The 25,226-nt window shown below is 35.5% G+C and overlaps 1 protein-coding gene across 1 annotated transcript in view; it reads right to left on the minus strand.

Annotated features, from left to right (window-relative positions):
- Positions 1-3,435: 3,435 nt before the first annotated feature.
- Positions 3,436-25,226, minus strand: part of RNF145 (ring finger protein 145) — a 51,363-nt gene continuing 29,572 nt past the window's right edge. Inside the window, exons 5-11 of the mRNA XM_063086039.1 lie at positions 24,639-24,874; positions 21,798-21,973; positions 18,029-18,169; positions 13,089-13,271; positions 8,029-8,176; positions 6,683-7,039; positions 3,436-4,403 (exon numbers count right to left, since the gene is read on the minus strand). Of these exons, the coding sequence (XP_062942109.1) occupies positions 4,020-4,403; positions 6,683-7,039; positions 8,029-8,176; positions 13,089-13,271; positions 18,029-18,169; positions 21,798-21,973; positions 24,639-24,874 (1,625 nt within the window). The 3' untranslated portion in view covers positions 3,436-4,019. The remainder of the gene's footprint in view (positions 4,404-6,682; positions 7,040-8,028; positions 8,177-13,088; positions 13,272-18,028; positions 18,170-21,797; positions 21,974-24,638; positions 24,875-25,226) is intronic.

The raw sequence follows: 25,226 nt of genomic DNA on the forward strand, positions 1-25,226 counted from the left end.
TAAAAGCAGGATTTACTCAGTCTTCACTAGAAATATCCTACCTTTACTCTGAAACTTGTCCACACAGTGCAACTGAATGCAGAATCCATTGAAGGAGAGAAAGCACTGTTCAGAGTGGCCACAAAGATAACTAGTTCTTCAAACTGCTGCTAATATTTATGATTATTTTCTAAGCAAGTATTACCTACAAAATGTAGTCCTGTTTTTAAAGCCATACCATTCTCTATTTTCAAAGGTAGGAAAACAGGTGAGCCTTAACTGATGAGCTACAAAATTGTTTGGAATGTATTTGAATTTCAGAAGCAAATGATAGACAGTAGACCCTAAAAGGACATGAAAATGACCCTGGGTAAGTAGGTGTGGTTGTCAATGGGAGAAGTTCTGCTATCATCAAATATAAAAGTAGCTTGAAAAGACTAATTCCAAAAGTGAAATTATGGGCGATTTTTATCTTTATACTTTACTTTCCAAAAGGAGTGTTGAAAAAATAGAAAAAAAATTTAAGCATATGACATATATATTTAAGAAATAATCGAAACCTTATAACTCCTACCTTCAACTTGCCATGATTCCAAAGTTGGAGAAACTGTTTTTATAAGAGCCAATGTAGAAGCAAGTATAAAACTTATTTTTTAAAAGGTGGTTTGTTTTTCAAAGTTGGCACATTTAAGTATTTATTAATACTTAGATCTCTATAAGGCTGTTGTTCCATTATCACAGCCATAGAAAAAAGCCTTCCCTTTTAAAATTGGAAACAATTTTTTTCCTTCTTAACCACTTAAATTCACAATTTCACATACCTCTAACATTTAAAAGCAGGACGCTTCCAATGTAAAATGCTCACGAATACGTGGTATATTCTTAAGAAACACCCAAAACCTAATGAGGAACTTCAAGGAGCCTAATATTCATTCCAGCATTTGAAAATCAGACCTCTAGAGACATATTGAACAAACGGCATGATTTAGATTACCAGAACAAGTTTCATAAAGTGAAAACACAAAGTGGAAAAAACATTAACTTGTATGAGGGTTTAGACTGTTCAGTACTAACTTGATGTCAAAGTTCATAAGGTGATAAAATTTATTAATGTTTTTAAGAGAATACTAATCATGAGTAAAAATAAGTTTGCTCTGTCTGAAAAACAGTGGAAAGCATCAAATGGACAGGAAAAGTGGCCTAAAAATGGTCCATCAGAAATAATTATTTTCTCATTTAATTTGATCAGGCACAATAAAAGGGGAATTGAATCTAACTTTCTCATTTTCTCTTCAGTGGTACAATCTAGGTAGTTAAACTTTGTCTTCATCCTAAGTCAAAAAGTCTGCAGTGAATTGGAAACCATTACAAAAATGACTGGAAAACAGAAGTTTGAAATATGATTGGCATTATACAATGCTATCATCCCAGTATATTAGAAAAAGAAACAAATTAAGTCAGAGCTTCTCAACTGGTACATTTTGAACCATTCACTTCCAAAGTTTGGTGCGCTTCCAAATTTTGAACGATGTGTAAAACGAAATGTTGCTCTGCCGGGTGGTCTCTCTCCAGGTTACGGAAGACAAACTGCTGTGCCCAGTTGTGACAGGTGGGGCCGTAGAAGTTTGGGCCAAGGGGTGGTGAGCAGAAGTGATACATGTGCACACCTGGGAGGGACATGTCATTGCTGGTGTACAGACTTTGAGTACTTTCCCTTTGGCATGACCATCAGGAAAAGTAGAGATAATGGCTGTTCTACCAGCCTACATCCCTGAGTGTCTGCACCAACTAGGGTGCCCCTGCCATTGTCAAATGAACACATATGTAGTGTACGTGCACGAGACATAAGCCTTTGTTGTTTTAAAGCCACTGTAATTTTGAGGCTTTTTGGTACTACAACATAATATAGCTCTCCTGACTGAAGCAAAAAGATACACAAGTCTTACAGTTGTGTCCATTCAACAGGCTGCTTAGAGGCTCAGCTGACTTAACTATGTAGCTGGGGTCTACTCACCATCAGAAGGTAGAAAGCATATTGTAATGTAAAACTGATGCTAAACAAGTCTCTACTTTTATTAAAATATCCGAGTACTTTCTTTTCCTTATGAGAGAGAGAGCCCTTTGGTCAAAAGACAAAAACAAGATTTCAAACAGGTATTAGCTGCTAAAGGACAACCAAGTTCATCATGCCGTAATGATTTCCACTATATTTGCAATTTTATTCCTTCAAACAAGGCACCAAAATGTTTACTATTTGAACATGTATCTTTTTACACAAAGATTGAAAATCCCTGATCATTATTATTGCTAGGTCTTTGGACAATAGCCATCTCACCACTAGAGGGAGCCACCTGCTTTGTTTTCTGCCTAATACAGGTCACCAAAAGGATGGTGAGAAACTTCCAGCTATGCCTGGGAGAGGTTATTTCTAGTCTAGACGCTTCTTTTCTAAAAGTAATGCTGTGTGGACGCCAGGCTAGCTGGACAGAATCACCTCAAAGCTTTGAAATGAGCTTCTCAGGAACCCCCAAAGGCTGATTCAATAGGTTTGAAAAGGTATTCATAAATGTGTAATTTACTTTCGAAAGCTCCCCAGATGCTTCTGATGCAGAGCTAGGTTTGCTACCGCTGGTGTAAAAGATTCCAAAGAACTGGTCCTTTTCAGAGTTTTGCCATTTGCCACACATTTTTAACAGAGACTAACATATATGAAGTTCAGCTAGATAAAAATGGAATCTCCTAAGAACAGAATTTCAACAAAATACTTCACAATAATAATAAATCACAGGAGCAAACATAGTTATCTTCAAATTTAAATTTATTAAGACATTCAGCTATGTCCGTCAGTCTACATCCAAATTTGCTACTAAAAACAAAATAAAGTCACATCCCACATTAGGAATACCGAGTCTGAAAATCACTTTTTGAGCCAAGCCTATTGTATAAATAAATGACTAGTTTCTTTTCATATCAAAATTCCCATAAAAAAATTACATTCCCCCCTCCCCAGTTCTACCTTTAGCCATGATGAATGTAAAAATTTAAATATGACACATCCTTGTCAAAGAAAAGGTGCAAAGTCTATTAACAGCTTTAAAAGTGGCATTTGCAGAGTGTGATCATACAGTTATGTACTCATTCCCAAAGTGCAAATATTGCCATAATTTAACACTGTTTTGATTCAGTTGCAAGAATTAAAACATTACACAGGATTGAAAAGTACACTCAGGGCCTTTATCAGTGCCCTAAAGCCCTTCCCACTTTGGTCTCCTTCACTAAGGTGGACCCAAAGTGTTCATTAGAGTTTTAGTTTACTTCACACAGCCAATGAAGTATACAATATATTAACAAAAGTTTCATATACATCAAAATATTGAAGACTCTGTCATAAAGTTCAAGAGTCTTAGATTACATGAATGCACCCGCAAGGCCCTAGTGCCCACCCAATCCCTCCCCTAAAGCACATACGAAGTATGAGCGTGCTTCAATCTTTGAATGCAATCAATGCTTCTACATCTTTGATTTCATTTAAGTGCTGCACAAAACTCAATAACCTGGCTGAGTTCCAATTAACTGAGGGAAAAGGGGGTGGAGAAAAGGGCTAATCACTACTCATACTTTAAAACAAGAATGATCCTGTCCCATAGAAAGTGAAATATCAGTTCCACTTCCACCTGCTTCTTCCCATGCTGTCTTTATGCTCTCTATCCTCATTTCCTTAGCCCCTTTTAAACACTCAAATCTAATTTCATTCATTCCTCACAAATAAGGGGCACTTTCTGAAGATGTTGAGGTTGAATTTTCTTGGCAAACCTCTACAAAACATCAGCATAGAATATATAAATACATTCTGATTAGCATACATTGCAAAATTTCTCCCACAATGTCAGGGGATGAAATCAGGTGGTTTCCACTGAGAGTACTTCCTGGATTAAGATCCTTGGGATGTCAGTTTCCTGCCTAATCATCTTATACATTCACTCTTCAAATCTGAGCAGGAATTCATTCTGAGTTCACTTCTCCTCGAGAGAATCGAAGCGTCATTCCTGCTTCTTTTCCTTGGCTGACTCAACAGGACATGCTTCGTCTTCTGCACTATGAGGACACTGTTTGCGGTCAACAGCCCCTTCCTGGCTATCTGATCTTCTGGCAATGCATTCATTATTGTCCCTAGAACTTTCCTGTATCCTGGTCCCTGGAGACTGCTCTTGGTCTGGGGCTTCAGTGCCTTCCTGAAGCATAACATTTTGCTCAGCTCCAGCAGGAGGCTGTGGAACCGGCTCAGTTCCTAATCCTGGAAGCTGGGAGGAGTTTTTGAGGTGGCAGTGGCAGAGAGGGCAGGTCTCCTGGACATACAGCCATTTCTTAAGACAGCCTGAATGAAAGAAATGACTGCAAGGCGTGATTACAGCAGATTTCATGTCCTAAAAGAGGAAAAAATGAGATACCTCATAAATGTCAACTATCTAAAACATTTGGTGCTACCCCAAAAAGTTCTGGTTCCAACTTTTCTTTCCCACAATAGAAAATCTGTAAGACAGATCTTCAAATAAAACTCATTTTATATTTCAGTAATAATCACAATGCCATCAGAGACCCCATTATACAAATAATACAAGAACCACTGGCTAATTGAAAAAAAAAAAAAAAAGAAGCAAAATCTAAATATGAGGAAAAAACTACCTTCTAAACTGGTATTGGTATAAAATGCAAGGGATACCTAATTGTAGCAGTATGATTACTGGTCTCCATTGGTATGACACAAACATAATTAGAACCTCAGAAACTCTGATGAAGACAGGATTTTTCCACAGTTATGCTTCAATACGGCTGAACAGATTATTCTATGATGAGATTATTTGCAAGGAGACATAATGAGACACATAACACCAGGGTATTGGCAAGGAAGTGGCAATTTCATTAGGACCGATGTATATATATATACACCCAGATTTCAAGATCTGGTCTGTGTAAGCCAGTGTTTCTCAACTTGCATCAGAATCACTTAACAACGCATATTTATGGGCCACCCCAAGACCTACTGAATCAGGGTATCTAAAGATGAGATTCATAAACCTATAATTACAAGCCACCCATGTGAATTTTATGTGCTTAAATTTGATAGCCACTGGAATAAAGAGTGGTATACTTTGCATAATAGTCTTTGCATAAAATATATTTGGGGAGGGAAGCCTGAGGACATGAAGTTAAAACTATAAGAATACACATTTGGTGAATCAACCATTAGTTTTGTTTAAAGTCCCAAAACAAGCAGGAGAGAATATCCCAGAAATTCCTTGCCAAGAACTGGTAACACCTGGGAGTCAACTTTTAAGCAGAAAGCCATCCAAGGAAAAGCAGCCAGCTGGGAAGCTAAGCAATTTTGCTCTCATTTTCTATGTGACATCAGCAGGTAGTTCTAGCACCTCAAAAAAAGTGATGTGACAACAGGAAATACAAAAAGAGGACTCGTGAATCCCAGAGATGAAATATTTAGACATCAGCTGCTAAAGCTGATGTGCCCCTCATCTGCTTTTGATGCGCTTCATCTTGAATACAAAGAGGCTACCTATCACAAAAGAGCTGGAGTTCACTTTAATAAGAAACAGAACCAAGAAAATGGCTACTTAACCTGTGGGGGGAAACCTACATTACTTCTCAGTCCCCTCAAATGCAAAAACAACCTGGAAAACATTGTTTTGCTAGCATCCAAAAGTATTTTCTAATTACAATAAATAAGTGGTAGTTGCATTTTCGAAAAGATTATTCTATATAGTTTTAAACACACACAAATAAATACATGCACACCCCCATCTAAATTATAAACCAACCCTGAAAAGAAAACATTCCCTGTACACTCACTGACACTATCTATAGTTTTATTCCACCAGTCCACATTCCTTAAGAGTGATTTTAAAGAAACAGTTTATGCTATTGCCCATAATTTCTGTCCACACTTTCAACAGTGCAGTTTTATAGTAAAAGCTACTATTTAACCACCCTCTTGAACAGATGACTGGTGACTAAACTTTAGGTCTTTTTGTTGTTTTATTTCCACTGTGATTTAAATACTATTTTGAATTTGTAACAGAAGGCAATCATCAGCTTTTTATGGTGCATGTGCCAAAGATGGCAGGTAGGCCAAGTCAACGGTCACACCAACTGGTAGCCTCTACCATATCCCTCCCCACACAAATGCCTGAACCTCTCAGGCATATAGCACCCACAGGTAAGCACATACTCTTCTCCACCTACATTAAGTACATGAATATTCTTCCCCACCCTGGGAATACCAGAAGGAAAAAAGAGTCAGAATCTTGGCACACCACTTTTCAGAAGCTGCTGACTCCTGATTGATAGATAGTATACATTTGATAGTACGTGTGTGTGTGTGTGTGTGTGTGTGTGTGTGTGTGTATTCAGGAGTAAATATAAAATGCACCTGACCTGTTTTTCCTTTATTTATGGGTGAGCAATAATGTTGAAAACAACAATGAATTAGAACTTGAGGAACTAAGTAAAAAACTTAATTTAGAAATAAAATGGAAGTATTTTATAAGGTCTTTAATAATTTCTGAGGCCCATATTTTTTACCCGGGAGATAATTCTGCCTGGAGATTTCAACTGAATTTGGTTAAGTAATTACAGTCCCAAGGGACAGACCGAATGACCCACCCAAACAGATTCTTATTAAGCAAGTTACCTGGTAACAGATGGCACAAATATCATTGTGTTTCTCAAGCTGCTCTTTTGTAGCAATGGGTAATGATTTAATCTTATTCACAGCATCCCTGCGGAGAAGAAAGCTCTTCCACCCAAGCTGGGCCCGAAGCCACACATTATAGTAGGAATGAATGAAGATGATCATTGAGCCCATCACTGTCCATTCTCCAAAGATAGTCTCTGAGACGCCATAGGCCACCACACAGAGGGCCACAAGAAACTCTAGTAGGCGGTAAGTGCCATTCACATAGTAGATGACATCATCCATGTTTTCTACCGGCTCTTTTCTGAATTCCTCAACCATAAATAAGACATAAATAAAAAGTGTTCCTAGAACCTGAAAAAAAAAAAAAATATGTATACTAAAACAGAATATGATCACTAAGAAATATTTTCATAGGCTTTAAGTAGTAACACAGTGCTGATACTTTTAGGATGACATATTTAAAATCTCAAGGAAGTATCCAGTGAGGAAAATTTTTTAATAAAAAATAAATAAATAAAATCTAAAGAGGAGACACCAGTGTAATTAAAATGTGGGTCAGTCATTAGTATTAGATACCAAAACGCCACACTTTCAGACATAACTTTCATGATTCTGATGAGTACTCTGTTTTCTCTGACTCATCCTTTTCCCTTATTCCCCAGGTCATCAAGCTCCATCAATTCTATCTTAATCTGGCTCATTCCGTAGTTACTCCTGTTCCTCAACTCTCAAACAACCTGTACTTCTATAAGGAACAATGAATAAATCTTTACTGCCAGTGCTGCGGTTTCTTTTACTTCTTACTCATCAGGCAGCAAAGATCCAACTTTAAATTACAATAAACTTGTCGTTTCTAGGGCAGTGTTGTTTTGTGCATGTATAAAGAATGTTTCACATCTGTGCGTGTAATACACACACATCATACATACATTATACAGTAAACATCATGAAACTAAAGATATTTTCAAGTATGTACTTCATTTTTTTTAAAAAAAAGCACTCAAGCTGTAAAACTCTCAAATCTTTTAATATTTCATAGTTACTTATCATTTTCAGATTTATATGACAGTTCTGTAGCATACTATTTTGAAAAGAAGAAACTGAAAGGCTTAATTACCTTTATAAAAAATACAGTGACACAGACAAGTCTATCTAATAATTTAATAACCTGCCTTCTAACTCTTGTCCTCAAATAAATGTAATGTTCTAGTAAAGAGGGTGAAAAGTTATCACCTAAATAGGCCACTTATAATCATTAATCTTGAAAAAGTTTAATTCCTTTTCTGGAAGAAAAATTAGAAAATCAGTTATTATATAGAGCTAATTAATCCTAGGCTTACCTGAAGAGAGGTGAGAATGCTGCTGGAAATAATAATAAGAAGCCAAAAGTCCATGTGGAAAAACTGGCAAATCATATAAGCCATATAAGCGGGGAATACCAGTAAAAATAAACAAAGGCTTACGGCCCGGAAGTGTTTCCATAAACTCCTAGAGAAAGACAAAATTATTCTTTCAAAGTACCTGCCACTTAGTAATACAACAATTACATTAAGCAGCTAACAGGTCTGATGCGTGATTAAATTTTATAGATATATGAGCCTCCTTCTCCATGTGAATCACTGTGCTGGATCTTAGGGCAAGCCACCACACCACACTCAGTCAACTGCCAAGTACCATCATTTCTTTTTTCCCAATAGTTTGCTTTTGGATTCATTCTCATTCCTAGTGATTTCAGATTATTTCAGGCTTTTGTAGCCTTAAACCTTAACATTTCAATAGTAATTTTCCCTGTTAAGACAGAAAGGGAGTATCAGAATAATGTGTGGTCTTTTTCAAATCACATGACATCCTCTCCCCACCTGCTCTGCTCTGTGATGAAAATCTCTGCTGCAGCGAGTGCTGTGTCGCTAACAGGAATGGCTCCCTGAATGAGCAGGTATACTAATCCTCACATTGGCTGAGGTCAGGGGAAGAGGGGACATGACTCAGAACACTGCATCGTAACATCTACTAGCTGTCTTCCTTCCTCCTCTAGCCCCTGATCTTTCCTGGACACCACCAGTCAGATTTATCCTCCTCAAGATCTATCATCTTAGTATTTTCAACACCTCTAAATTTCCGAGTCTGGCATTTGAGGTCTTCCACTCCCAATTTGTCGCTCCAAGCTTGTTGACAAATTGGTAGTGGAAGCTCCAAGTTTGTCTGTTCTTCACTATAAGCCAAGTTGGTTAATTAACTGTCCTCACAGCACAACACAAGCACTCTTACATCCCACCAGAAATGCCTCCATCGTGTTATTTCTTTAAGATAGTTTAAAAGCTCACAGCTGCAACGAAATTAGGCTGTTTTATCTGAACATCAACATCTATATGTTCTCAAATCCAAGGAAGGCATCTCAAGGAGACATAAGTAACATAAATCATCTTTCCTACCTGAATTATAATATAGGTGGGAAATAAAAACTACCACACACAAAGTCAAATGCTGTGTGGTCTTACCGTAAGTAATTCAAAAAAAGAAGTGGATTATTATGGTGCAAATTAAAGCTAAGTACTTTGGAAAGTGTTTTATATCTTTTCTTGTCAAACACTTCTATTATCAGCAGTCAAGGAGCAAACATTTACCTGTCAGTAGCTCTGCTCTGAGATTCAAAACATAAACAATTTTAACTTTTTATAGAAAGGCAGGCAGGCAGGAATTACTGTAACAGTAGTTGTACTGTGTTAGATGATAATTATAGATTATTTTAATAGGGTAATTTGCCTTAAAACCATGTATTTTTCAAAATCAAGCTAGCTATGATCCATTTATAGAAAATATGTACACAAAGACGGTCCCCAACTTATGATGGTTTGACATAATTTTTTGACTTCAGGATGGGTTTATCAGGATGTAACCCCATCATAAGTCAAGGAGCATCTGTATTTACATATATATGCATACATATATTTATACACATACAACGAAAAGTATAGACAATGTTATGCCAAAAGTCTTAAATTTATGTCTAATTTTGATACAGATGTGTAGCTGTGTATATTTTTTACACACAAACACATATACACACACATGCATACATGTATCCTTATTCCGGTAGTTACCATTAAATAAAATCAAGTTTTAAGTAAAATATGAAAAGAACAGGGTAAAATGACACTGGGTGAGGCACTATAAACTGGAAAAAAAATTTTTTTACATTCACCTTGACCTGTTCCTTAAAAAGTTTGCTTTTTGAAAATTTGCTATATAATCTGAATAAGTAGACTATAGCCCTAAAATTTCTCATTAAAAACTGCCATAAAATTTATAGACAAAAGTAACAATTATCTCTATTGCTAAAACTACATCAGACATCTTCTTAAGCTAAACACTGGAAATTACCTACAGTCCAAGCAAACTCCAAAGACATATTTATAAAGATTTTTTCCCCTAACAATTATTTCCTTAAGAACAAAAGTAGTGTTTCATGAACTGTCAATATTACCTCTTTACTGTTCCTCTAATTTGAGAATTAAGATATTTTTTCTTCCCTTTTTTAATCCCCAGTGCACTGAATTGAATGAATCATAATCCTTGATTCACAATACACTATCATCACTGGTCTGTGCATATCCCCCTTCATATTTGGTTAGCAGTCTAATTAGCTATTTTATATACTGTAATAAGTATTCATGAACCCAGCTCCCACACACAGGCGAGAGCCTGGACAACAACGCACATCTAACTATATGGCAGGCCTGCCTATACCACATTTCTACCTGCTCTGCCCCATGAAACCACCTTGAATCCTGTGTACTTCATTCTCTTGCTTCCCTTTCTATAATTTTGTTTCATCTATATATCTTCCTAACGACTGTATTTTAAAATGTTACTTTTAACATAAAAATAACATCCTATATTGTCATTTTTTGGATTTACTTTTTTTTTTTTTTACTTTATATTGCTATGAATCACTCGTACTGTTTTATGTGTCACTATTTTTAATGTTCCACTGACTACTAGCACATTTTATTCACCCACACTCCTGTTTGATTGGCATCTAGGTTATCCCTAGGCCTTTGCTATTGTGAACCGTGCTATGAACATTTTTCTGCATGTCTCCTACTATACACATGCAAGAGTATCTCTTGAGTATATACCTAGGAGGAGAAATGCCAAACTGTTTTCAAAGTGACCACACCACCTTACACTCCCATCAGTAACATGGATATTCCTCTGGACCTATATTTTCTCCCACCCTTTGTATCAGCAGGCTCTCCTCTTTCCCTCTCTTTCTTCCTTCCTTGCAATTTATTTGTTCATTGCCAACCTGACAGGTATTAAATAGTATCTCACTGTGGTCCTGATTCACATTTCCCTGATCACTAAAGATGATGACCCTTTCTTCATATTCATGTTTCCTATTTTTCTAAATGCCTCAACGTGTCTTTTGTCTATTTCTCTCACTGATTCATATAAAAGCAATTTATCTATTCTTGATACTAATTCTTGGTCAGTAGTGCATAGTATGAATTTCTTCTCCCAGTTTGGAATGATCACTTATAATTTATCTTTAGATTTAAAAACTGCTATGTTGGGATTACTCTGGCCCCACAGAATGAGGCCAGTGGAGAGATTCTTTCTACTGTCTGGGAGCATTCATTTGTTCATTTGAAGTTTGGTAGAACTTGCCTATAATGCCATCTGGGTCAAGAAGTTTACAAACTGCTTCAATTTCTTTAACAGTTACGAAACCATCCAAGCTTTTTCTTTAGTTAATTGTGGTTAAGTTATATTTTCTCACAACTTTTCCATTTCATTTGTTTTAAAAAGTATTGGCATGTAGCTTTTGGTAGTATTCTCTTATTACCATAGGCAATGGTGGGAGAAAAGAACAGAACCTAACAGTTCATTCCTATTTGCCTTCCCATAGTCAAGAGGGCAGTCTCTCTTGCCTCAAGCTAATGCTATTGGAACCACAAGTAATTAACACCAATAGGGACACCAGTTCAAAATAACTACCCTAGCCCCTACGAGGCTTCTCAGTTTGCTGCCTTCCCTTTAAATTTCCTCTGCATTTCTTTTGGAGGAGGAAACCAGTAGTGAGGCTATTCAAGCATCCTGAAAAGACCCAGAACGGGATCTACTGGTTCTCATGGTAATAGAACTAAGTATTTTTTTTCTTTCTCTTTTCCAAACTTTCTATAGTACTATATTTGTTTTATTAACATATACTAAATTAATCAGTATAATTAGTAATAATAAAGGATATTACCAGAGGTGAAAAAATACTAATTATACTTACGTCAAAGCAAGCCACTTTTCAGAACTATTTAACAGCTATTTAACTGAGCTCACTCTTGAGTTCAACATTTTAAATGCTTCTGTCAAGAAACCTTAAACCTCAAAAACAAATCTCAAACAATTATAATTAATTATGGTGATTAACATTATATGAAACATACACAAGAGCTCTGAGCTTATTTAAATTTATTCCTTTAGCCATCCTACCATTTGAGAAAATTTTACAGAATGTTTGGCAATGGGCATTATGGAGATATAAAGATAAATCTGATGAACTATAAAATGCTAATTTGGAATGTTCTGGAAATCTGCTGTCACAATACCTCCCCATAGACTGCCTGCTTCCTTACTCATAAAAGGATACCAAAGAAGCAATAAGTTCAGATGTATTTCTATAATCAATAATCGGTGTGAAAAGAATGCTGGAAGAAAAATAGTGACACTGAATTTTAAGCAATTCCTTATAGAATTTCCTTGTATAAACCACAATAAGCCAAAATAGTATCTTTCAAAGAACTAATAGTTTGACTTTTATTCCTTAAGAAAATTTCTGTAATGCAAGCTGTACATGAATCCAGCTACTAATTTCATCTGCTCCCACAGTTGTCAAGAATCCCCATCCTAAATTGCAACTGCCTAAAAGACCATTGAATGAGGCTGTTATTCCATAAATGCTTGTCTTTATGAGCGACTTTATTTTTCTCTCCTTCATCTGCATTTGTGTTAATGCTTTCTCTCCTTTAATTAGCATTACACAGAATAAAATTATATTTGCCATATTTACTGGACTAAATTTTATGCTCTATGCTCTTAATTTTAAAACTGGACAAGTATAAAAAGCATTAAACTTCTCTGAAGAAGAAAATATTAGTTTATAGTGACATGGCCTTTGATATGACTTTTAACTATAGAAATCTTGAGAGGAAAAAAAGAGTACAGAAGTCAAACAAGTCAAACATCTCACATAGGAAAAATAAAAATGGAAACTTGTTAAATTAACCTAAACTAATACCAATTATCCATCCATTTGAAGTCTCTAAACACTACCTAAATCTTTAGACAACAAATTCATGTAAAGACTATTACATGAATGAAAGAATATTAGGAAGTTTCTTACTTGTCTCTAGATGCTCCCAGTGCCAAAACAATAGGATCTGCAATCTCTAACATAGACTGTAGGATAGAAGCTACAACAATGAAGAGAATAATACTGAGCAGGAATGCCCGGTGAACAACCTGTAGTTCTATCAGCCCAGTCTGTACCGCCAGGATTAACAGTGTTACTCCTTCTGTCATGCCCCTAAAAAAAAAAAGCACACACATTTTCAGAAAAAATAAATAATCTGAATCTCATTTAATTCCAAGAGAAAATAATCCAAAGGTTTACAATGTTGTTACATATTTTTTAATCTGTTCTGACTTAATTCAGACTAAAAACTGACCAGTATATTAACTTCATATTACATAACACTGATGTAATAATATACAGTCATTTCTATCACTACATGTGCAAAAGCATAATAGCTATTATTTCAGCATACAATGAAGGGGGGATAAACAACTTCTAAAATAATAAAAGTTTTCTAAACAGACTTTGTTAATAAGCCAGATACTTCTGCCATTCTTAGATATCCACTTAATTATACCTATTTACATCATGAGCTATATCCTGATCATAAAAGAGAAAATCATAGGTGAATGTTTTCATAAGCTTGGACAGGAAAAGGTCTCTTTAAGTAGACCAAAGAACCAGAAGACATAACGGAAGAGAAAGATAAATACAAATTTTTTTGAAATTTAGTGTCCATATGAAAAATACACCATGTACAAAGTCATAAAACCTTTTATCCTATTGGCTTGATTTATAAAGAACTCTCACAAATAAATGAAAAATGAACAAAAGAAAGACAGTTTTAAAAACTACAGATTAACAAATATTTCAGTGTTTGATGACACCAAGTACTGAGAAGGAATGTGACAGAAAATGAGCACACTAATGTTGAGATATACACACACAAAACCTTTCTGGAAAAAGTTTGCTAATAAATTTAAAATGAACAAACCCCTCAAACTCAATAATCTCACTGGTAATAATAGTATTGATCCCTATGGATGTACTACAAAGTGAAGACATATATATAAAAGAAAATACAGAGAATAGTGGAACATGTTATATGACATCACGGGGTACAACCATCAAAATCCAGATTCTGAATAAACTGTAGGACAAACAACCTGGTGTCTTCCACAAATAAAATTCAGGAGAAAAAAATACAGACAGTAGGAACCTAAACATTAAAGAGAGTTAAGAGACATATCATCCAATTGCAAGATGGGCCTTATCTGGGTCTTGGATTTAGAAAACAAAATGTTTTTTAAAACATTTAGATAGGGAAATTTAAACATGACCTGGACATTTGACATCAAGGAATTCTTTTAGTAGAAATGATCATTCTATTGTAGTTATCTTTTTTCAAAAGATTTAACGACTAAAATATTTATGGGTAAAATATTATTATATCTGGGATTTTCTCCAAACACTTGCAGTCAAGGGATGTTGGGGCATGGTGGGTGGAGTTGATAGGGACATGTAAGACACGAGGTTAGCCATATTGTTGGAGATGGGAGACAGGTAGGTATATGGGGGTTAATTTTACTATTCTCTCAAATTTGTTGGTTTATGCTGTGGATTGATTGAATTGTGTACCCCAAAGTTCATATATTAGAAGCTTAATTCCCACTCTAACTGTTGAGGGTGGGAAATCCTATTACAGTAATTGAAAGAGGTGATTAGATTCCATAGTGAATGGATTAATAACAGTGGACAGGGACATGATTCTGAGGGCTTTAAAAGAAGAGCACGAGAGGTTAGTTCTCACTCTCTGCTCCACCATTTTGCCACGTGAGACACGAGGGTCACTGTCACCACCACCAAGACCCTCACCAGATATATTCCATGCACTGTGGACTTCGCAGCCTCCAAAACTGTAAGCAATAAATATTGTTTTCTTACAAATTATCCAGTTTCAAGTATTTTGTTATAAGCAACAGAAACTGACGAATACAGAAAATTGGTACCAGAGAAGTGGGTGTTGTTTATAATAAAAACTTTAAAATGTGGAAGTAGCTTTGGAACTGGGTGCTGAGGAGAGGCTGGACGAATTTACAGGAGCAGGCTAGAAAAAGCCTAACTGCTGGTGGTAGTTTAGAAAACCAGAGAAAGTTTGGAATGTTTTAGAGACCAGTTAAATGGTGGTGACCAGAATGCTTACAGAACTATGGACTGTAAAGACCATTCTAAGGAGGTCTCAGATGTAAAGGAGAAGGGACTTACTGGAAACTGGGGCAAAGATCACCTTTGCTATTAACTGGCAAGGAACTTGGCTGCATTCTGTTCATACCCAAAAGTTTTATGGAATGTGAAACATAAAGCTGTTGACTCACAGTATTTAGTGGGAGAAACTTCTAAGAAACAAAACATTCAGGAAGCCGAACTGGCTACATACAACAGCCTACACTGAGTTATAGCATAAAGGGCATGACATAAAGCCAAAATGCGTAATTAAAAGGGAAGCACAGCATAAATATTTGGAAAACCTGCAGGCGGGCCATGTGGTAGAGAAGCAGAGAGCATTTTCAGAAGAAAAATGCAATGGTGCTAAGATTAGTACAAAAGAAAGGGATTATCAGGAGATGGGGGAAAAGGCCCTGAAGGCATTGGAGAAGCCTCTGGTACAACCCTTCCACCTCAGGCCCAGAGGCGTAGGGAGACAGAATGGTATTGGAGAATAGGCCCCAGGTGCCCTCCAAGGACGCTGCTCACCACAGCAGCACCCCAGCTGCTTTGGCTGCTCCAGCCATGGCTAAATTAGCACCAAGTATGGACCCGCAGCTTTGGAAAATACAAACCCAAAGCCTTGACAGTGTCCACATGGTGTTAGATCTGCAGGTCTACAGAATGCTAGAGTTGTGGAGGCTTAGGATATATCAAAGGATGTATGGAAAAGTCTGAGGGCCCAGGAAGAGATCTGTCGCAGGAGCTGAGTCACCACATAGAGCCTCCACTAGACGAATGCCAAGCAGAAATGTGGGGTCAAGTTGCAGCAGAAAAACCCCAACGGCGCCATGCCTATTGGAGCCATAAGAGCGAGACTGCCATGAAGACCCCAGAATTGTGACGCTACCAGTGTGTAATGCCAGCTTGTGAGACCTGAAGTGTGGCCTCAGACCTGGAAAGCAATAGAAGTGGAGCTGCCCGAGGACTTGGGGACCCAAACCCCACACCAGCATGAAGAGAATGCCGAACAAGGAGTCAAGGTACATGATTCTCCAGCTTTGAGATTTAATTTCTGCCCTGCCGGGTTTCAGACCTGCTTAGGACCTGCTACCCCTTTCTTTTGGCCTATTTCCCCCTTTTTGAATGGGAATGTGTACCCTGTGCTTGTACCACTATTGTATCTTGGAAGTAGATAACTTGTTCTGATTTCACAGATGCAACTATGAATCTTGGACTTTTGAGATAAAAAAAGTTAAGACTTTGGGGATGGAATGAATGTTTTAACCTGTGAAAAGGACATGAACTTTGGGGATTAGGGAAGGAATGCTGTGGATCGATTGAATTGTGTCCCCCAAAGTTCATAAATCAGAAGCTGAATTCCCACTGTAACTGTGGAGGGCAGGAAATCGTACTATCGTAATTGAAGGTGGGGCCTTGAAGGGGTGATTAGATTGCAGGATAATGTCATAGTGACTGGATTAATAATGGTGGTCAGGGGCGTGGTTCTGAGGACTTTAAACAGAGGACACACGAGGAGCTGTCTATCCCTCTCTCTGCTCTGCCATTTTTCCATATGAGAGCCCTGGGTCACTGTGGCCACCACTAAGACCTCCACCAGATGTGTACCCTGGATTTTGGACTTCCCACCCTCCAAAACTATAGGCAATAAATTTAATTTTCTTTATAAATTACCAAGTTTCAAATATTTATGTTATAAGCAACAGAAACAGACTGATACAGTTTGAAATTTTCCTAATTAAAAATTTAAAGAGATATACAAAGACACAGCAGCATTATTTTCTAATAACAAAACAACAAAAAAAGAGATAAATCTATATTATGGAATACTATGCTTTCATCAAAAAGAATGAGATGTACCTGTTATGTGCTGACATAAAAAACAAACAAAAAAATTCTAAAACATTAAGTGAAAAAATATGGTGCAGAATAGTGTGTATATTATAATGGAATCAAAAAAATAATATATACATGCACTTTTCCCTATAAGAAATTTTAGCATAACCATCTACAACTGTTAACTTTGGGAAGAGGAAATAGGAAGAGAGAGCTATCATTTTCCATTTTGTATGTTTTACATGGTATCAATTTTGTGAACTTATTCATGAATTATTTTTTTCTTTCCCCTTCTCCCCCCGGCTCTTTTCCCATTTTAAAGGTGTTAACTGGGACAAGTGGGAAAATTATGGACCGTAAGATTTGAGGACTGTCCGAGGTTATATAAATGAAGGATTTTAAAAAGAGGTTATATGAACTTACATAAATGAAAGCATTAAACTCCTATATTAAGATAAAAGAAATCATGAGACGTTCTAGAAATCATTTCCCAATACCTGATCTTACTGTTTTAATAACAATGTGGTGAACCATTCTGCATTCTCATTAATTCATCCTTTGAAACTTCAGTAAGTATTCAAAGTATGTTCAAAGATATGAAAAAAAAAAAAAGGAAACAACTTTAAGAAAATATCAAATACAGAATTTGGATTTTAATAGGGTTACACTTAAACCTCAAATGGGAAGAGGCAAGCTTTTGAAAATTTCTTCTTAAAGAAATGCAGGAAAGGAAATTGTCCAATATTATCATAATGTACATATAATAAAAATACATCTTTTTTACATTTAGTTATTTTTTTCATTGTACTTTAATCCAAATATCTCAACCATTCCACAAAAAAAATCCCAAACCCCTCAAAATTCCATTTCATCTAAAATTCATCTTAAGTCTTAAATTTCCAGACATGTTCAAGTGAAGAACTCACCGATTCATGGCAGGATCATTCATGAAAGCTCGATAACCTTGCAAGTAAAATTTGCAGAGTGTCAGAACACCCAAGGCAACAAAGGACACGGTGAAGACCAGACCCAGCAGAGAGTAAGGAGTGCTGCAGCATTCAGCGATACTGGAAAAGGGGGGGGGTGGGGGTGGAATTCACAGACATAAATGTTCTATTTGGAATAAAAACATTTTAAGCCTTTAAAAAAACATCAAGCTTGTTGGGATCCTCATTAATTAAAAAACTCCAAATCAAAATTTGAGGTGAAATCACCCCATCACTCCATTAGTAATTTAAATCATGTTATTATTCGAACCTACATTTTTCTGTCTCACTGGCAAATATCCAGTACACAGCACCATAACGGAAGCAAAGTCTTAGTTTTTAATTATCTATTATCTCCTTCAAATCCAGTAAAATTCAAAGAGCTTACATCTTAAAGCTTAAATCATGTCCAAACCTTAAGAAATATATAATTAGCATGCTGATAAGTATTCAAAAGAAACTTGTATAGGTGCCCACTGCTCCTTCTGAAAAATGTTGGCTGTTCAAATACTTCAGACTGTGCTGCTAATATGGTTACTTGTTCCAACTCCTTATTTCACCAAACTGCTATGGAGCCGGGCCTTTGTTGACTATGCAATTCCTGACTCCTCCCACTACAACAGTATCTTACATACTACTAGTGTTTTAAATTTTAAATCAACTTAGGTTTAGATAAATGCATTTTTAAAGGGTTACTTCAAAAACATGACCAAGAATACAGCCCAACACCATTTAAAAATGTTTGTTTTAAAATAATTTTAATATAAATGTTTACCATAAAAGTTTGCTATGATACCACTTGTAAGGATAACTAGAAGACCTTACACTAGAGCTTTGAAATACTTTCACTGAACATATTAGATATTAACTTATGTGTATTTTATAAATATATTTACCATTTTATGTACTAATGAGCTGGATTCAGCATTTACATAGCTTCTATACCTTAAGTTTTAGAACTTCAAAGAACTTCATTTGTATAGATGAGGAATTCATTCAAGCAAATCAATGCCTGACCTTTACTATGTAGCTCCATGCTTCTGTATAGCCATCTTTCCTACACAATTGCTCATTACTTAGTTTTTATGTGAAAGCAAGTAATTTTATGTAAACCAATGCATATTATGATGAGAAAAAAAGTCTGGTTTTCTGTTAGGGAGCCAAAACATCCACCAATCATGGTGGCTGATAGCTAAAAGAATAAATAATTTTAACACATTTCTACAAGTCTAATGTTTGACATGTTTCTCTCAGAAACCATTACATAAGACAATGTTTAAATAAATTGTCTATAATTTTAAAATATGAGTATCATGGCTGAAAATAATACTAAAATTTTACTTCCTTCTCATTGGAAAAGGCTGAAAATTTTACTGAAGGCCCATACTACTTTTCTATTCTTGTCTCCATATTTAGAAAAATCTTATACACCCAAACAGTATGGTTTAATTACATATTCAAGAGGAGCACATTCTTTTTCTCTTACTTCAGAAAAGAACACAGGGCTGGCCGGTTAGCTCACTTGGTTAGAGCATGGTGCTGATAACACCAAGGTCCAGGGTTCAATCCTTGTACCGGCCAGCCATTAAAAAAAGAAAAAGATAAAGAAAATAATGTGGTGCTGTTTTCAAGAAAGCAAATTCTAGAATACAAAAGGTTTCAGCTTAGCTTAAGGAAGTGAAAGAGTTTGGGAAATTTATAAAACTTTTCTTCTCCTTTCTCTTCAGTAAGACATTTTTATTGATTTTAGTTTCTATTTTTCTGGCTGCCAAAAAAAACCTTTTTGTTTTTCAGTCTATATATGCTTCTTTGTTGGTTTGTTTGTTTAGCCAGGGTATTCTGGTAAACTCTTAATCTTCTCTTGTAAATGAGTTGTTTTTTGGCAAGGAAATACATAAATATAACCTGGCACACAAAAGCACCAAGAAGGACAGAGATATATATTAACAAAATAACCAATAGGGGAACTCCTTAATTAAAAACCAAATTAAAACATTCTTACCTTGAGAAAGGGCAACCTATGCTGACTATGTATAGAAAAGGAATAGAAAAATTATTTTGGCAGGATATCTAAACTGCATTTAAAATGCCAGTATTATTTTCTTATTTTGTAAATAAGTCCAAATTCATTCATAGCTTAGTGACTTGTTAAGCCTATTACACTATGCTATACCTCATTTGATTGTGCTTTGTTCAGTGGATAATAATCTGACTGAAAGCACAACCAGATCAGTTTGGTCACTTGGTTAGAACTATGGTGCTGATAACACCAACGTCAAGGGTTCAGAATCCCTTACTGGCCAGCTGCAAAAAAATAAAGTAAAAAAATAAAGTATGACCAATTCCAGTATCACACTGAGGTTATTATCCTAACCACAGAATTGGGTATCTCGCTTTCTCTTTAAATTCAATTACGTTTTGGATCACTTAAAAATTCTGCATAAAACCTCCATGATATTTACATAAAAACGAATAGCAATCAAACTTATTTAATATTAAATTGGTCATTAAAGTGTGTTTGATTTCACTATCAACTTATTGCATGTATAAAGAAGCTACTTGTATAATTAAAAACATTACTCATTTCAGAAAGTGCAAAATCTGACTTGGTACCATAAATTTATCCTATTTATTTGTTAAACCAGGTATTGCCCCACATTACATTTTTATTGATATTTAGATTCGTATTAATGTTCTCAATCTCAACAAATAACATGCTCCTTAAGGACAGTAAATATGTCTTAAACTTCTCAATCCCTATACCACTTAGTGAATGGCTAAGAAACAATGGCTCCACTAACTAGAACTCAAAACTTTTATCCGCCTATCTTTACTTTATAGGAGGACAGATTTTCGTTCTTGCCTTTTAAAGTGACAATGAGCCACGGAACCAAGATGTATACCCATATGCTAGATTCTGAAGGCTTGAGATTCAAACTCAGAGTGGAAAAAGTGACAAATGTGGAGCTAGCATAAGCTCACAATAAAGACAATTTAGTGTGAAAAGGACTCAACTGACACAAAACTTTTTTTCAAAAAAAAAAAAAAGACTAAATCTTAAAAACCAAGTTTTAGAATTCTTTTGGGTTAAACAGTAAAGTACTATGATATACCCATTTTACAAATTTTTGAGTCTATCTCAATACTGAAGCAAAACATTAAAAATGAGAACATTGTGAAAGTGTACAGATGATCACAGGTTTTGAACTCGGAGGGATTTGAGTGCCAGCTCTGCTTCTTTTAGCTGTGTCGCCTGGTGCAAGTTACTCTTGGTACAATCTCCTCAGCTATAAAATGGTAATGATAATAAAGGCACTTATCTCTCAGAGTTGCTGTAAATATTAAATGTGAGGAAAAGTGTTTAGTAGTGTGGCATATATTAAATATTCAATAAATGACAGTGATTCTTGTAACATTTTTCTCTTACTGACCCAAAAATTTAACTTGAAATTGAAAAAATACTTTTACTAGTTGCTATGTACACCTGTCTGCTGCACTTTGGTCCACAGTACAGCCAAATATACCACCATTATTACATCAGCACCTCTCTGCATTTCCAGACCTAGAAATCCACTGAATGAAAATCCTATCTTAATTAAATATGAAGTGTAATATGATTGATAAAAGTAATTTGCAAAACTTACTATTCCTAGATCAAAGCTTTCTTCTCCTAAGGTTATATGTAGTATCATGAGCACTTATTAATTACCTTGTCAGAAAAAGGAAAAGAAGCCTTTCACGTGATGCAGGTTGATCTCGAGTACTGAAATAGGAGTAAATCTGAAGAGCAAATAAGACGAGCCAGAAAACCATGAAAAGAACAGGGACTACCAGTTGATTCCACAGGGACATTCCCAAGGCTAGAAGGCCGTATACCTCCACAACCTAAACAAGAAAGCAAGACAGGAAAATATCTTGCATCACTTTCAAAAAATACTTTAAAACACTTAAGAGTTTAATCTCAAGTACTTAAAGTGAAAGATTAAATAGCTTTTCTTTTATTGAAAGATTGTTTCAGTTAAATCCTTTAATGTTAGTTCTATACATAGCAAATAGTATGTTTTACAAAATTTACTAATTTTGCATTATTATTAACCCTTGACACATGCTCGCTTGATGGCAACATTAAACTGCTCCAACAATTCAAGGATAAGGTCAAAATAAAGTCGTATTCAGAACAAAACTACCTCAAAGACAATTTGAGAAGACTTGTAAACACTTATGTTTAACCAAAATAATCGGGGCTAGCATAAATGACTTATAATACTGCTTGAGGGGCTAGGAAAAAGGGAAATGTGAAAATAAGAATTTTCCAGGGTTTATTCAGGAATGTCATAGATGAGAAATAGTTCAATGGAAGACAGAGTATTTAAACACTGTAGTTTACTCTATTGCTGAGCAAGTAAGAGTTAGCAAGTCTTTTCCCCCAGACATATGAATTCCCTCTGTTCCTACTGTGTATTTATCCAGTAACATTTCTCAATTTCTTTGGTTTGCCAAGTGCTTTTAACACCACGAAAAAGGTACACCTAAAGAGCTTATTAATCTACTACAACTTAAAATATTAGTTTACCAGTTTATAAAATAATCTCTTATGAAAGTGATTAGCAAGAATCAATTCCCAGAATCTCACTCAATCTAAGAGCATAGATGCAACCAAATTTCTAGAGTTACTAAGCCAGGGACTAGACCATGGTAACACAGCAGAGTTCTGGTAGGCAGCCCACAAAACCCTAACCTAACAGACAACTGGCCTTGTTGAAATCTCTCAATGTAATACCAGACTGTTTCAATAAACTATAAAGATCTTTAAGGATTAAGTTAAAACACATTGATTTGCAGGTTACTCTCAGTTAAAAATTTTTTCATCAGTAAAGCAAATGCTTTTTCTATAATCTAGTCACAATTAACTTCAATTTCTCCCAACTAGAAAATTTTAAAACAAAAAGAAAATTGCCCAACTAGCTGCAAAATTCTTAGAAACAAAGTGATCATTGAGAGGTAGAGAGTACTTTTCCTCCTTTCCAGTCATGGAACAGACCACTAAAAAACCTGACAGTTTCCATTTCTTGCTTATCCAATTCTTTCCAAGTCACAAATTTTATAACCTAGAATTTATTTACAACTACTGCATCTAGCAATGCATGAATCTTATGTCAACTAAGAAAGCAAGCATGACATTGAAAAATAGAGGTTTTGACTGTATGGTTATTAAACAAATATTTAATATTCAATCAATATTTATTAAATATCTACTGTTTATTACAAACTCCGCAAGATTGAACTCAAAGAAAAAATACATATTTTAAATTAAATTTGTCATTCTTACTCTGAATACAACTATAACCCTTCCCATGAAGCAGCAATTCCCGGAGAGTATGCAAATAACCTCCTCTTCATTGAAAGATCTACTTCTGGGAAAACCACACAAGTTAATTATTGCGTAAGATAAAGAAAGAAGGTAGACTCATACTAAGGCCAAGAGCTTAGGAAAATTAATTCTTGAAAATCTGCCCCTGAGGCTACAGAGAACACCTCACTTAGTATGAGTTCAATGAATCTGAGAGCTTCCTGTACCTTAAGGTCATACACAGTCAAGGGATAGAAGAGAATAACCATTTTAAAACTCTTTTTTTTAGCAATGTCAGGTTTAAGATCTATTTTATTTTTTTTTTTTTTTTTTTTTTTTTTTTTTGTCGTTTTTTCGTGACCGGCACTCAGCCAGTGAGTACACTGGTCAGTCCTATATAGGATCCGAACCCGCAGCGGGAGGGTCGCCGCGCTCCCAGCGCAGCACTCTACCAAGTGCGCCACGGGCTCGGCCCTAAGATCTATTTTATATGGTGAAACTTATTGATTAAATAAAACAGAAACATTTATTTCCCAAATTACTATCTATTGTTTGTGTTTGGGAGTATTTTGTCTTAGAGCAAAGGCTAAAAAGTAAGGGAGAGACTGTATTCCAAGAAGCATGTTATGCTGGCAAAGTCAGTTCAAATACTATATCTAAACAAAAGCCGTCACATTATAACACAAACTGTTTAACTTTTCAGATTAAATAAATTAGGTAAACAAAGTGAAGAAACTATAATCACAGTAGCACTATAATGGGAAGAAAAATTAGGACTTGATCTCTAGGTATTCATTTCTTTATTTATTTTTTATTATTTTTGTCATTACAATCATTAACATACTGAACATCTTCTGCCTGGCACAGAACCCATTTAAATCTCACAGTAATCCTATAAGAAAAGTACAACTGTTATTATTAGCTCCATTTTACAGAAAGTGAAGTTGAGTGATTATCCCAAAGTCATACAACTAGTAAAGAGCAGCATCAGAGTATGAACCCAGACAGTCTGCTTCCAATCACTTCACTTTGATAAAGAATCTCAGATGCTACTAAATGGGTTCAAAATAGCTGCTGTTTTGAAACCGTAAAAAAGAATGTTACCATAACCATAATCCTGAAACAAAAATGAAGTAGATCTTCAACATACTTAATATTTATGTAGAATGTTATCTACTTGTGTGTGATTGTCAATCTTACCTGAACCAATTCTCTGTATGCAGACTTAGCAAGGTTATAAGGTACTAAAAGATTGGACCCAAGAAAATAGAGAACTTCCAATCCAGTAAAAATCATAGCAAATTTGTTGATGATAACAATAGTCTCCAGAGGGACAAGGCAGAGTCGTGCTAGTAGAGGAAGCATGTGAGCTGAAAAGAGCCAGATCTGCTTTGTTTTCATGACACAGGAGCATAAAGTACACACCACCAACTGACCTAAAATGGGGAACAGAATGCATTTAAGTTTGAGGATTTGGTATCCATAAAATAAAAACAAACAAAACACTGTTGATAAGAATGATAACAGCTTCTGAAGAAGTCTAAGATCTCTTAGATAATATCTTAAATCAAATTTTAACTTCACCTGACTATATAACTACATATTCATATGACCTGATTTGAAAAAAGCAACTTAAGTCACCACTGGTCTTTATCACATTCCTGATGGAATATACAACATGGAGAACATTTTAAACAATGTCTAATTCAATATTATAATTCGGTTGCTACTGTTTATACATAGCTCCTTTTCCAAAGGTACTCAATATTTTAACTGTTCTGGTCTACA

Source organism: Cynocephalus volans, chromosome 2 (assembly GCF_027409185.1).
Source record: "Cynocephalus volans isolate mCynVol1 chromosome 2, mCynVol1.pri, whole genome shotgun sequence".
Classification (NCBI taxonomy): domain Eukaryota; kingdom Metazoa; phylum Chordata; class Mammalia; order Dermoptera; family Cynocephalidae; genus Cynocephalus; species Cynocephalus volans.